This window comes from Syngnathus scovelli, chromosome 4 (genome assembly GCF_024217435.2).
Source record: "Syngnathus scovelli strain Florida chromosome 4, RoL_Ssco_1.2, whole genome shotgun sequence".
NCBI classification, from domain to species: Eukaryota; Metazoa; Chordata; class Actinopteri; order Syngnathiformes; family Syngnathidae; genus Syngnathus; species Syngnathus scovelli.
The window spans coordinates 582,497-597,962 of NC_090850.1; the positions used below are offsets into that span (position 1 = coordinate 582,497).

At 41.6% G+C, this 15,466-nt stretch overlaps 1 protein-coding gene across 11 annotated transcripts in view; it reads left to right on the forward strand.

Annotated features, from left to right (window-relative positions):
* Positions 1–15,466, forward strand: part of tpcn2 (two pore segment channel 2) — a 149,113-nt gene that overhangs the window by 28,942 nt on the left and 104,705 nt on the right. For 9 of the 11 annotated variants that reach the window (XM_049717433.2, XM_049717429.2, XM_049717430.2 and 6 more), the window contains 2 exons: positions 12,609–12,786; positions 13,806–13,922. The exons of 1 other annotated variant lie outside the window; for it this stretch is intronic. In XM_049717433.2, coding sequence (XP_049573390.1) covers positions 12,609–12,786; positions 13,806–13,922 — 295 coding nt within the window. Of the gene's footprint in view, positions 1–2,231; positions 2,309–12,608; positions 12,787–13,805; positions 13,923–15,466 lie in introns of all 11 variants that reach the window. One more of the 11 variants, XM_049717426.2, reaches the window with a different exon arrangement.

Genomic DNA, 15,466 nt, shown 5'->3' on the forward strand with positions numbered 1-15,466 from the left:
ATACATCAGGCCCGTTCTCAACTCTTCGTTTGTGTTTATGTCACGTTAGCATACCTATCGTTTAGCCTGTTGTTGCTCGTTCATGTCTGTTCTTGGTGTTGGATTTTTTTCAAATAAATTTCCCCCAAAATGCGACTTATACTCCGGAGCGACTTATATATGTTTTTTTTCACGTCATTGTGCATTTTATGGCTAATGCGACGTATATTTCGGAGCGACTTTTAGTCCGAAAAATACGGTATGTGTCACGGTCAGGGGGAGCATGGAGCAGGACGACCAAGTGCAGCTTGGACCAGGGTTTATTGGTGAACTCAAAAAAGGCAACCTAACAGACTCGGCGACTGACATGACTTAACAAAACCTAACAACGAGACTGACCAAAAAGACGTGAAACAAAAAGACAGGGTGACATTACCAATGACAGGAACCAGGAACCAAAAAACATCATGACATGAACACACAACATAAATCCAACACCGAATAACCGCAACCAATGATCCGACAGGGAGTGAGGGGCAGACAGGACTTATATACACGACAGGTAACGAGAGGCAGGTGGGAATAATCACACTGATCATGGGCACACAGGAGGGGAGGGGCGAGCACACAGACAGAAACCAAGACAACAGACACATAGTGGAGCAGTTGGGGACGAGACGTGACAGTACGTTTCATGATGAGGTCATTAACGAGTACTGCTTTCGTATGAAGTGTTCTAATATTCATAAAACCGAGTTTGAGTCTAATCGGTGGATCAGGGTTTTTATCTATTGGAGGATTTTTCAACGAAATACGTTTAAGATTGTGTTCTCTTGGCCCGACATTACCTCTAAAATGTTTGTTAGCGCGGCGGGACGATACGGCCATAGGAATTTGATAGTTAATATTTGGCAAACATGTAATATTATCTGGAACAGGCACCATTCCATCAGCGATACCGGTTAGGGTGGAGTGATTGGATTTGTCTACTACAGAAAGTGTGTCAATGCATACCGTGGCACTATTCAAACTGTGATGCTCTAGTCTGCAAAAGGAAGTATGTGCATGCTGGGAATCTAGCCTAGCGCTACTTAAATTTAACTTAACAGACTCCAAACCCATCCTAACAGTTGGCCTAGTCACCCGGCCTGCGCTAAAGTGACCTGTCATGAATGGCTCAAACAGTAATCTATATTCCTTGAAAGAGTGAAGGCGCCTTCACGGTTAGGATGAAGGCCGTCCTTCCTCAGCAGGTCCAGGCGGCCCCAGAAGGAGGACCAGTTATCTATAAAATACAGCCCCTGCTTCTTACAGAAACCAGCCATCCATCGATTAAGGGAGACTAATCTACTAAACATCTCATCAGTGCCTCTCCCAGGCAGGGGGCCAGAGACAAATACTCGATGCCGACTCATCTTTCTGGCGAGATCACAAGTCCTCACTATGTTTTTCTTTGTGATCTCTGATTGCCTCATCCTAACATAATTGGAGCCAACGTGTATCACTATATCCGAGTAGCTAGTGTTGTTGAACCTACGCTGTTGACTAGACCTATTGTGAGCCGGCTCCCTAAGATTAGCTTCTATGTCGGGTGCTCTGCCTCCAGGGATACACATTACCGTGGCTGGATTTTTAAGGGTGATGTTTCGGGTAATTGAGTCACCTATGACCAAGGTGCGAGAGCCAGTAGACCGAGATGGCTTGGGACGGCTATGTGTCTTAACTGGCTCATCGCGGTTAGCAAGCCACTTGGGGCTAATGTTAACTGGGCTAGCGCGCTGACGACAGTCCACATCTGTGTCCGCCACATCTACTGTTATCGCACTATTCTGCTCTAGCTGGCAGGCACGTCCCTCTAGCAGGAACAACCTCTCTAAGAGAAGGGTGCAGTTGGTGCACAAAGCTGAGCAAACCTCTTGATCCGCCATACTTACGTGTCCGATGACCGTGTCCGATGATCGACGGTAGACAAACAGCCACGAAGCCTCCGCTGAGAGCTAAACAGTGACATGGTCGAAAAGGCAGGGATTGATGGTCCGCGACTTTCAACAATAGTAAACTCCCAAAAGTGGAGTAAAAAATGTAAAAAGCGAGGAAAAACTAGAAAAGAATATACAAATGTAGGAATGTAGATCGTCTCTCTAGTGACGCTGTGGCGCTCTACGTGGCAAACCGGAAGATTGAAAGTTGACATTATACAATATACATAATATAATATTGTATAGTCAGAATGTTTATTTGCTTTCTTCCAGTATCGGTCCATTAACCACCGGGTGGATGCAAGATCACTTCGTCTGTATCGTTGGTACTACTCAAGGACATATCAGTGGTCAGTTCAAACCTTTTTACTTTGTTCATCATCTGTCATCATAGGATAACAACTGGTTCACTCCATTTAATTCAAACTCACTGGTTCTTTAAAACAACACTCATAACCAAATGTGCTTTACTGTTGTTGTTGAATATTTGTTTATACTTATCTCTTTTAAATTTGGATTATTTTCCAGTCAGTTGACGGATCAGTTCTTCAGACACATCAGAGGGGTATTCTAGAAAGTGGGTTATGTAAAAACTCTGAGTAAGTTCACCCTGAGATGAGGTAAACTCTGAGTTATCCGTTCCAGAAAGAGATAACTTACTCTGTGAACATAACCTGCTCCCTGGCAGGTTTACTACAAGAGACCCAGAGTTTCTACATGTCTCCTCCCACACAAAGAAAGCGGTTGATCATGGATTAGCTGTTCATTTCAAATCCGATCGACATCAAAGCCGCAATAATTCAAAACGCTTTACATCGCGAGAGAATCTTCCGACCCAGATTATAAGTTTTATCATTTCTAGAAGAATATCTTAGTGAAGTTGTACACTTGCCTGTCTTGTGTGTACCATGAGTTTGGCACCATGAGTTTAATTCCCCACATATGATGGTGTGCATGTGTGTGAGCGTGTGACTTAAAAAGAAGAAGAAAAAAAACTGCATGTGTGTGACTAAAAAACATCTCCAACATATCTCTACACACCGCAGACGAGCACTCACATCAAAGCAAACTTTATGCATAGCACTACATTTTTCAATTTTTTTCTGTTGGCTGAGCAGAACTTAATGTTTGTTTTAAAATAGTATTTTATGTCACGCCCGTGCCAGAAGACGCTCAGCCGGCAACTTCCCTCAGCCACACCCCTTCATTACCACAATGACTGTCACCTGCTCCCTCATGTATTTAAACCCTGTCCACGTGTTTCCTCCCCGTCTGTGTCTCCTGTTACTTCCTGTTTGTGTCAAGTCAAGTCAAGTCAAGTCAAGTCAAGTCAAGTCAAGTCAAGTCAAGTGTTCACGCCTGTTGTGTTTTCGCCGGGTCTCGTGTGTAGGCTCACGGTCAGAACCTCTTCCTAGTCTCCGCTTGGTATGAGGGGAATCCCGTTTCCCGCTCGATGTCCGTGAGCCTCTTTCCGCCGATTCCTTTGTTCACCTTCCCCTTTCCCTTCAATAAATCCTGGTTCAAGCTGCATTTGGTCACCCTGGCTCAACTCAATCATGACATTTTAAAGAGTAGACGGCTCGGTGGCGCACTGGTTACCACATCCGCCTCACAGTTAGGAGGCCAATCCAACAGGAGAAAAAAGGACTTGGAAGCAGGCATGATTTGCTAGTATGTGACTGTGCCTCACTTTGATTTTAATTTAATTAGTTTAAATGGACTTAGGCTATTTAACAAAGTCAATATTAATTTAAACTAAAATATTAATTCAGGGGGCGGCTCGGTGACACACTGTAACCAGTGTCTGTAACTGTACACCTCACAGTTAGAAGGGTGCCACTTCGATTCCACCTCCCACCCTCCCTGTGTGGAGTTTGCATGTTCTCCCCGAGCCCGCGTGGGTTTTTTACAGGCACTCCAGTTTCCTCCCACATCCCAAAAACATGCTTGGTAGGCCAATTGAGCACTTCAAATTGCCCCGAGGTGTGAGTGCGAGTGCGGGTGGTTGTTTGTCTCTGTGTGCCCTGTGATCGGCTGTCAACCGGTTCAGGGTGTCCCCCGCCAACTGCCCGATGATTGCTGGGATAGGCTTCAGCACGCCCGCGACCCCCGTGGGGACAAGCAGTATAGAAAATGGATGGATGGATATTAATTCAGTGGCTACTTCAAATCATTTAAACCCCAAACAAAATGTTTTCCACTGTCCTCTCAGTTAAGTCTACACTTACACTTGACACAAACGCATTTATGTTCTATACATGTTGAAGTCATTTAAAATGTGACGCTGTAGCCTACACCAACACTCATTAAAATCCATCCATCCATTTTCTGTACTGTGCTTTGAAACCGGAGTGCCCGGAGAAAACCCACGCTGGGACGGGCAGAACATGCAAACTCCACACAGGGAGGGTTAGAGGTGGAATCGAACCGGCACCCTCCTGACGTGACTCCCAGTGCGCCACTGAGCCGCCCCCTGAATTAATATTTTAGTTTAAATTAATATTTACTTTAATAGCCTAAGTCAATTTAAAATAATTAAATTAAAATCAATCACAGACTAGCAAATCATGCCTGCTTCCAAGTCCTTTTTTCTCCTGTTGGATTGCACCTAAATGAAAATCTGATTTCATTCCGACTTAAATTCATAACTATAGGCTATGCTACGATCTTATGGGTAAATGTTACATCAATGGAATAATACATTCAAACTCACACATTGACTCGGGCAGCAATTTCCTCTCATGACGTCTCTCTCTCCTTCGCTGCTGCAGCCGTATTAGATTTGAGGCAAAATATAAGTTTGTACTCGCCATAGGCCTGCATAAGGACCTCCAACTCCATTGTGGTAAAATAAAGTAATCTATTTTTCCTCAGTTGTCATGGTGACTCGTGGTATCGGGGCTCTATTGATGATGGCTTTTTATAGTGGTTGTGCACGCGCGTAACTCCAGGTTAAACTACTCAGAGTTGATTGAACTAACTCAGATCAGCTGTTCTGGAACCGAATACTCAGAGTCTCCCATCTCAGAGTAGGTCAACTCAGAGTTCAGGGATAGACTCAGTATGTTGAACCTGGTTTCTGGAATACCCCCCAGTTGTAGAAAAGCAGCACTGTATGCATGGTACATTTAAGTGCAAGCACAATCCATTCCATCCAAAATAAAACTTTAATTGTGAAACCTTCATTAACTGTGCAAGCAATGTTTTAATATTTTAATATTATTGTCACACACGTACTCTGTGTCAGAGTTAAGCAGTACTGTATTAACCATTTGAAAACGCCATTTGAACACTTTTAACAAATGTATATATATATATATATATATATATATATATATATATATATATATATATATATATATATATATATAATGTAATTAGAAATGAGCAATGGTAACAAGTACACCTAATTTTTAACATGAACTGTCCCACAATACACAAAAATACTTACATAAAATTACATACGTCACATGTAATCTAATCTAAAATGTTACATCATAACATACTGTACATACACACACATAACTGTCACTCACCCTCTTGATCACAAGCTATGTCAAGCATATGTCACAACCATATCTCAGATAACCATTCTATAGCACCAGCCCCAGCGGATGCAATTTATTTTTCAAACAGAAAGTTGCATTCCAACTGCCATCACACTCAAACACTCACTGAACAAAAATACGTACTTGAACACCATCTGCTGAGAGTGTGAGTGCTCATAAGTCATTTTCAGATCTGCAGATGCGTGAGAACCGCGTAAAAAAAATGTATGCTTGTACAAACCGGATTCGGTTGAAGTTGGGAAATTGTGTAAAATGTAAATAAAAACAAAATACAATGATTTGAAAATCCTTTTCAACCTATATTCAATTGAATACACTACAAAGACAACATATTTAATGCTCAAACTCATAAACTTCATTTTATTTTTCAAATAATAATTACCGTAATTTCTGGACTATAAGCCGCGACTTTTTTCCAAAATTTTGGACCCTGCGGCTTATAGTCAGGCGCGGCTTATATAAGATTTTTTTCGTGATTTTTGTGATGACTTGATCACTTTTACTCTTAACACTATTATATACAGTAAAAGCTACAAAACAAACTGAGAAATAACTCGTTTTCAAATCAGACGAGTAAAAACTGGTCAAATATTTTAAAAAAAAGATATTAAAAGTGAAGACAATAGTAATGACACGAATTTGATGCACAATTTGCCTTTGCGGGCCACATAAAATGATGTGGCGGGCCGTATCTGGCCCCCGGGCCTTGAGTTTGACACCTGTGCTCTAAACCCTTTCTCTTACTCTGCCATGTCACTCAGAGATTACACAAAGCAGTGGCGCTGTTTGGACCATCTGCATTGTATTAAAACCCAATCAATCAAAGTCCCCAAGTCCCAATAATCATCGTCACACACACATCTGGGTGTGGTGAAATTTGTCCTCTGCATTTAACCCATCCCCATGTGATTTTGATCCATCCCCTGGGGGAGAGGGGAGCAGTGAGCAGCAGCGGTGCCGCGCTCGGGAATCATTTGGTGATCTAACCCCCCAATTCCAACCCTTAATGCTGAGTGCCAAGCATGGAGGTAATGGGTCCCATTTTTATAGTCTTTGGTATGACCCGGCCGGGGTTTGAACCCACAACCTTCCAGTCTCAGGGCGGACACTCTACTACTTGGCCACTGAGCTGGCATTTAATCAGCATTTAAATTCAATTCTTCTGACATTTTGCTCACCAAAAACAAGTAATGAATGTGAACTTTTAATGCATTTTATTCAGAAGGTTACTTTGAACCTTAAACAGCGGCACGGGGTACTTGTGGATTTTTACGGCCTCCGGCCTCCAGGGGGCGCTCTAGCAGGAAGCAAAAGCGAGACAGGCGAAAAAGAGATAATGCGCCGAAGAAGACGTGCTAGTTTGTGTTTACATTTCGCGCATCACGAAGAACGCGATCAAGACGGACATTACTGAAAGGAAGCCTTTATACACAAACCGTCATCATGGGGGACAAAAGAAATGCATACGATGCCGCTTTTAAGCCAAAGGCAATCGATGTTGCTGACATTATCTTGTGTCTACTCTGGAGCGTCCTTATGGATTTTTACGGCCTCCGGTCTCCAGGTGGCGCTCTAGCAGGAATCAAGAGCGAGACAGACGAAGAAGAGATAATGCGCCGAAGAAGACGTGCCAGTTTGTGTTTTGATCGTCTCGCGCATCACGCACACACCCGCATTCACACAAAGACAGGAAGCTTTTATACACAAACCGTCATTATGGGGGACAAAAGAAATGCATATGATGCCGCTTTTAAGCTATACGTGTCGCTCGCTAGTTTAATGTAATTTAGCGCTTCGTGCATGAATAAAATTAGCATGAACAGACCCTCTTCACACTCGAAGAAATTCATAAAACCGACGACGAAAGAGAGACTGAGAAAGTGTGAGGCGAAGGATATCTAACACTATTCCAATCGGACACTAAGGAGGAAGACTTCGATGGTTTCAGTGCACAGGAGGAAGATGAAGACGGCTCTTTTTTTACTTTTACTGGTATGTTTTTTTTAAACCAGCCCTGTTAGTGCTGTGCTACCGTGTTGCTGCTGTATTGCTGCTGTGTTACCGCCGCGTCTCAGTGACTTTGCTGTATTACTTCCGTGTTGCTGCGGTATTACTGCCGCGTCACAGGCAGTGTTTGGAAAGAAATGTTAAGGTATGTTATTAAAGCTTTAAAAAAAACTTTCTGTGTCCAGTCTTTCTTTGCTAATAACTCGCGTGCACACTTCCGCGTTGCTGCGGTACTACTGCTGCGTCACAGGCAATGTTTAGAAAGACATGTTCAAGTATGTTATTAAAAGGTTAAAAAGGCTTTCTACTATGTACTGTTTTTCTTTATAAAAAACTCATGTGCACGTGCGGCTTATAGTCCGGTGAGGTTTATATAAGAAAAAAAACTGAAATATCCCTGAATTTTAGCTGGTGCGGCTTATAATCCGGTGCGGTTTATAGTCCGGCAATTACGGTAATTTAGAATTTCATGGCTGCAACACGTGCAGTAGAAGTTGGGAAAGGGCATTACCACTTAGTTACATCACCTTTCCTTTTCATAACACTCAATAAACGTTTTGGAAGAGAGGAGACTAAATCTCTTAGCTTCTCATGTGGAATTCATTCCCATTCTTGCTTGATGAACCGCTTCAGTTGTTCAACAGTCCGGGGTCTTCGTATTTTACGCTTCATAATGCACCACACATTTTCAATGGGAGACAGGTCTGGACTGCAAGCTTTTACTTCGAAGCCACGCTGTTGTAACACGTGCAGAATGTGGCTTGGCATTATCTTGCTGAAATAAGCAGCGGCGTCCATAAAAAAGACGTCGCTTGGATGGCAGCATATGTTGCTCCAAAATCTGTATGTACTTTTCAGCATTTATGTTGCCTTCACAGAAATGTAAGTCATCCATGCCATGGGAACTAATGCACCCCCATACCATCACAGATGCTGGCTTTTGAACTTTGCATTGATAACATTCCGGATGGTTCGCTTCCTCTTTGGTCTGGAGGACACGATGTCCAGTGTTTCCAAAAACTATTTGAAAAGTGGACTCATCAGACTAGAAAACACTTTTCCATTGTGCATCAGTCCATTTTACATGAGCTCGGGCCCAGAGAACGCGGCGGCGTTTCTGGATGTTGTTCATAAACGGCTTTTGCTTTGCATGGTAGAGTTTTAACCCGCACTTACTGATGTAGTGACGAACTGTATTTACTGACAGTGGTTTTCTGAAGTTTTCCTGAGCCCATTTGGTGATATCCTTTACACACTCATGTCGGTTTTTAAGGCAGTGCCGTCTGAAGGATCGAAGGTCACGGTCATTCAGTCTTGGTTTCCGGCCGTGGTGCTTATGTGCAGTGATTTCACCAGATTCTCTGAACCTGTTGATGATATTATGGACCGTTGTTGGATTTGGGCCACAATTTGGGAAGCGCGCTATCCGCGCCTCACGGCCAAAGCCACAGCCAATCACCTGTTATCCAATTTACTCACTGCGTGCTCGTTTTATTTCTTGAGTTTTAGGAAAAGGCTAAGACACTGAAACAAAATTTAGACTTACACAGGTTGGTTGAGTTCAATCCCAATTCTTGTTAAGAAAGCTCTGTTTTCAGGAAAGTACAATACAGCACTGGGCCTTTTGTGCGACCATGCTCAAGAGCAGAACGTCTCCATTCAGAAAAGGCAACGTGCAAGGTTCTTTGGTCAGCTTATATTCAGTTGCACATGCCAGTTTGGGCCGAGTTTGATGGGTGATGAGTCAGGGGGTGTGGCAAGTTTGCAGGAGAGTTTGATTCTATGGGAGTGGGTGCTGGTTTGGTGAGAGCTGGTTCCGTGGGGGTCGGTGCTGATTATGGGCGATTTGGTGTGTGTGGGGGCTGTTGTTTTCCATCCCGTCTTTTGGCCTTGGCGATCACCTTTGACCGGGTTCTTGGTTGTTTTTCTCCTGCCGCTCTTCCTTTGGCACCTCTACCGGTTTTATCTCCAAGTGTCCTTCCTGTAAACCATTCTTGCACATACATCCACTTCGCCCACTGTCGCACACCGCCCATTCATCATTCTTTCAATTTTGTCATTTTGTACGGAATTATGTGAACTTTTGGCTGTGACATCATCAATTTGTTAATGTTCCCTGATTATGCAAAGTTTTTACTCACCACGTACCATTTATTTGTTTGTTTGTTCTTTTGACACCATCTTTTGACACATTTCTTTTCATTGTTAGGCAAAAAAATTCCCTTTGTCCAGAACGTTCAGTAGTAATCCAAAACTGGCGTCTAGCATTAATCAAAACGTAAAATATAATCAAGTACTGAACATTTTTAGACGACTTTGGCAGTGTCCGTGATTTAGAAAATCATCAGGCATGCATTAAACAGTTCCTTAAGGGTCATTAAGCTATTCAGGCAATATATCAAAAAACATTTATTTCAAAGTGCACAGAAATACATATCAGATAATAAAGTTATAAAAACCTTTGTCATTACCACCTATCAAAAATCTCTAGTTATGTCTTCTTTATTGATTTGGTGTGTAGGTATAATTATATGCTTAAAATGTTTGTTTTATTGATTTAATATGTGAATATAGTACTTGTCTGCTTATGTACTTTATTCAATGAGGTTTGAGCATATCTGTTTTTGTAGCTAGGCAGGACTTTTTGTATTTCGACCCCATTTCTTCACCGTAGATGTTGAAATCCCTAATTTCCATGCAATTTTGCTTTGAGAAATGTTGTTCTTAAACTGTTCAACTATTTTCTCACGCAAATGTGGACAAAGTGGTGAACCTCGCCCCATCCTTGCTTGTGAATGACTGAGCATGTTTGGGGAGGCTTCTTTTATACCCAATCATGGTACCCACGTGTTCCCAATTAGCCTGATCACATGTGGGATGTTCCAAATAGGTGTTTGATGAGCTTTTCTCAGCTTTCTCAGTATTTTTTGCCGCCTTTCCCAAGTTCCACTGGATGTGTTGCAGCCATGAAATTCTATGTTAATTATTATTTGGCAAAAAACAATTACGATTATCAGTTTGAACATTAAATATGTTGTCTTTGTAGTGTATTAAATTGAATATGGGTTGAGAAGGATTTTCAAATCGTTGTATTTTGTTTTATTTACATTTTACACAATTTCCCAACTTCAACCGAATCCGGTTTGTACATAGGTATACAGTAATCCCTCGTTTTTCACTGGGGTTACGTTCCGAAAACAACCCGTGATAGGTGAAATCCGTGAAGTAGAAACCTTTATTTTATTACCATTATTATAACAGGTATAACATTGAAACCCAAGGATAAAACTTGTTTTCAGGCCCAAGCATTTGTTTAACAAACAGAAGTAAACTTTTTCTTCCAGATAACTACAGTAATATAATCATTTTAATCATCAGTATGTATCATATAATCCGCCTCTGTGGGCTGACTCCGCTCTGTAGTGTATTTTTCATCTGAAGCCATAACAATGCACAGTGAAAAAAATCCGTGAAGCGGTGAGGCCAGGAAAGGTGAACCGTGATATAGCAAGGCATGACTGTATTATTAACTTTGCTCCTTAAACTGTACCTCTGGACGTACCACATTGAGGTATTGCTGGAGGAAGAGATCAATAATGTAAAGTTTGGTCAATATCTGATGTCCCCATTTTTGTGTCTGGTCTATTTGCCAAAATAATATTCCTCTACCCTTAATGCACAACGCCATGTTGGAACGAGTGACGTCTTGCTGTTGACGTCCCTTTCACCACCACTTTCTATTGAGTGGCCAAATTGCTTGCCTATGGATTGAAATAGTTTTTTTTCACGAAGTGACTTTAATATTTTCACTACATGATTTTGATAAGCCGCCATATGTGAGAAAATGTTCACTGTACGCCAGGCAGGGCACCGAGCAAGCTCCTCACCAATGCTGCCGTGCTCCTGCTTCCTTGTTTGGCTTGAGATGTCAACTAAATCCACACAGCCCAGGCAGTAGATAACATCTGGTTCTAACGAATCGGAGTAATTCTCCCAATTTAGCAGCATCAATATTGTCAAAGGTTCGTAAATATGTCATTGAAAAGCCGCCGCAAAAAAAAAAAAAAAAGCTGACTGGCTGCAAGCTCGTAGGTGCCGCTATCGCAGCGCCACCGCTTTCTTGTTTGTTCGACGTGGCCAATGTTGTGGACACCAGATATTGATCAGACTTTCCATCATTGCTCCCTGTCCCCAACAAGACCCCAATGTGGGACCTCCACGGCGACACTTTAACGCTCCAGGCATTGATTAAAAGGCTTTAAGCCTTCGCTGACAAAAACAAATGCACTTTGTGACATCTTTAACTGTTCAAATTGATTATTTAGGCTTGAACCTTGGTGTGAAAAAACACACATTCTAAACCGCTGTTCATTCTTCAAACAGACGAAAAAGGTTGACTAAAATTGTAAATTTCTTGAAAAGATTTATCGTGTCAAAATCGTGAAACCATCTAGAACAGACAGACTATACAGCAAGCAAGCTATGGGACAGAACATGGAATCAGCCCAACAGAAATGTTATTTCTAGTGACGTTGAAATAGCCCTCATCATTAGCTTGCACCAGTTTTCATTATCAATTTGGTAGCTCAAAAAAACACCTTACCCAGAGTGCACAGCGCTACACGGAGATCTGCAAGTGACGCATTTATAGTGGATATTGTTCTTCATTTTCCTTATTTTAACCTAACAGAATGAGTGTTGCAAAAAGTTAAGACGAAAGCAAAACACCCATAGAGAGTTAAATACAAATTAAACGTTGAGATCATCATTTTGGCTTGGCCCTTGGCAAACCTTCCAGCTTGGCCCCTTTGCAAAGTTTGTTACCCACCATGGTCAAAACTGTACAACTTTTGGGGCATTGCTACGACAAAAGATTACAGCTTTCCCCCAAAATCTTTGATGTGCACTAGCAATAGCAATAACTGTGTGTAAAATAAGCAAATTTATTAATCTGGTTTGTAATCTCAATCAAATCCAATAAATTGTATTGGATGTTTAATGTCAGATTTACAGTTCATTTGTACCAGTCACTCCAGTTTCAAGTCTCTGTAATCTATTATTCATACCCATACAGGACCTTAGGCCTGACCATTGGAGTGGTGCTGTTGCTAGCTTTTGTGGAGCGGCCATCTTCCCTTTCTATAACCTCTGACTCTCGATATCGCTCTCCACCCTGGGAGCCTCCTTGCGGTTTCACTGAGAGCATTGAGATAGTCTGTCTTATCATCTTCACTCTTGATCTTGCTGTTAAGGTACATGCATTCAAACATTTCTCACATGACAGCATATAAAATACAGTGGTACCTCTACTTAGGAACTTAAGTGGTTTGTAAGTAGAAACATTTGTAAATAGAAGAAACGTTTCTCATAGGAATCAATGTAAAAGCAAATAATGTGTGCCACACTATCCCAAAAGTCACACTTTTGCCCTATTACTCTGTGTAAAACACACCCTAAACCAAACAAGTTTTATTTTTTGCTTTTTCAAACCTTTCTAACAAAATAAGTGTCACTTTATTCTTGACCGCCTAACTTTGCTTGGGGAGGGGGGAACCTGTTCTAGTTTTCTACACTTGGTAAAAATACCCCTGAGAAGTCGGAAAAAGTCAGGCTAGTAAATTATTGTATGCTTCCACATACTCCCGGCAATTTGGTCACGTTCTCGTCATTACTTTTTGGTGGAATTAATGAGTTTTCCGACTGTGTGGGTGGTCATTGAACGCACCGCGCGCAGAACGCCAGTGAGAACTTACAAAAAAGAAAATCGAGGAATCGAGCGTCCAAAGATAAAAATTGACGTGTTTTTATTGAAAACAAGCTGATACTGTCTGCCACACGGTAACAGCTTCTGCCTTTCACTCATTGCGCGCACACTCCTGCAACAGGGGATACAGATTTTCACAATGAGCCAATGATTTTGTCATGAGCCATACCATATACATGCATTCGTCATGCTCCTTTATGATTTCGAGTTTCATATCTACTCATAGTCTTAGGAGACATACTCAACTACACTACTTGTTCTATACACTGCTAACGCGCCGAGACAAACGGGGAATGGCAGAGCAAAGGGGGCAAGACTGGGACGTCGGTTCGGAAGTCCAAAACTGGTTCGTAAGTAGATACAAAAATTAGCAAGGCTCCTTTTCGTAGATGCAAAAAAATCGCAAGGCTCATTTCGTATCTCAAAACGTTCATAAGTATATGTGTTCGTAATTAGAGGTACCACTGTAAGTATAATCATGCTTCTCTTTTTTTGGTTCACTCTCAGAGCTACTTAATTGGCTGGGATGAGTTTAGAAAGAACAAATGGCTGATGAGCTATACCATTGTCACTTCCGTCTCCATCATTGACTGGGTGTTGTCCATCAGCATGGTCTGTGATGAGGTGAGAACGAGTTTCTTCATACTGTTTTGCATTTACTGCTAATGAGCTTGAGCACCTCTCTCGGGGCAAAATCACAATGGATAGAGAGCTGGTTTTCATGGTTATTCCACCATGCCGTTCTGGTAATGGTGAACATATTTTTTGGTCTATAGCAGTGGTTCTTAACCTGGGTTTGATCGAACCCAAGGGGTACGGTGAGTCGGTCTCAGGGGTTCGGCAGAGCCTCCACTGCGGAGGTCCGAACACACCTGATTTATCGTGTAAATTCATGATGACGCATATCTGAACTGGTCTCGCAAAGGCAACAGCAGAACTCACAGGGATTTGCAGGTATGTAATTTGTTGTGAGTTCATGCATTGTGTTGGTTTTGTTGTTTGAACAAGGTGATGTCCATGCACGGCTCATTTTGTGCACCAGTAAAAAACATCTGTCTTGAATTTGAAATTGAAAATAATTATTTTATTTTTCACTTAAGAGGGGTTTGGTGAATGCGCATATGAAACTGGTGGGGTTCGGTACCCCCAACAAGGTTAAGAACCACTGATCTAGAGCAAGACAATAAATAGCAGCTTGATAGTTTGCCCCTTAGTGTGTGCAACCTAAAGCATTTGGAGTTGGCGGCAAACTGTACTCTGTTCAAATGCTCTTGCTTCGAAACACACTGTTCCTGGCTCCTTTTACACATTTGAAGTCCTGTCCATCCAGTTTATTTACCATATATTTTTTTCCTCAGTGCAGTGTCATCCATACCAAGGCTGCTTCAGAAGTCACAAAAGGCTTTAATGAAATTCACTCGTTTTCCCTTGGCTGAAATGAAATGGTCATTTTTCTTGCAGATCAAACATTTCAGAACCATGGGTTTCAGATGTTGACCATATTCTCATTGGCAAAGAACCAATACTATCGGGAAATGAAATTCAGTACAAGTTTATTCAAAGCTAAAATTATCAATATTTTCAGTGAACCTTCTCTAATGTTAAACAGTCCAGAATTATCTCAACTGTTCACTACCGGCGGCACTGATAATCAAACATAATCAGCCCAATATTTATTGCATATTTATGTGTTTATTAGAAGTGAATGGCTCATTTTTCAAATGAATCACAGGTAGTCACACCATTTTTTCTACTTTGTTCTTTTTATAGATCTTGTCATCCATAAAACTAATTAGACAATGGGTGACTACCTAAAGAGGACAAAACCCAATTTGGGTGGATTAAGTTCCCCATCCCACACACATACACACTAGTTATTTTTAACAATATTTGGATGGCATACAAGCAATCTTTGTCTAAATTGTTTACGTTGTAATCTTTACAGGTTACAGTGAATGGTAGGCAAACAGCTGATGCGTCTAGGCAAGTAGCGATGTTTAAAATGACAAATCTGCTACAGCGCCGTCACTTAACGGTGAGCGATAATGGCGTAGTAGATGCGATTATACTTTCAGAAATAGCGAGTGCCAACCAGTCACAGATAAGATGCCGCCAACGCTGAACAACCATGAGACATCCATTCTTAAAAATGCCTTAGTTTTTATATT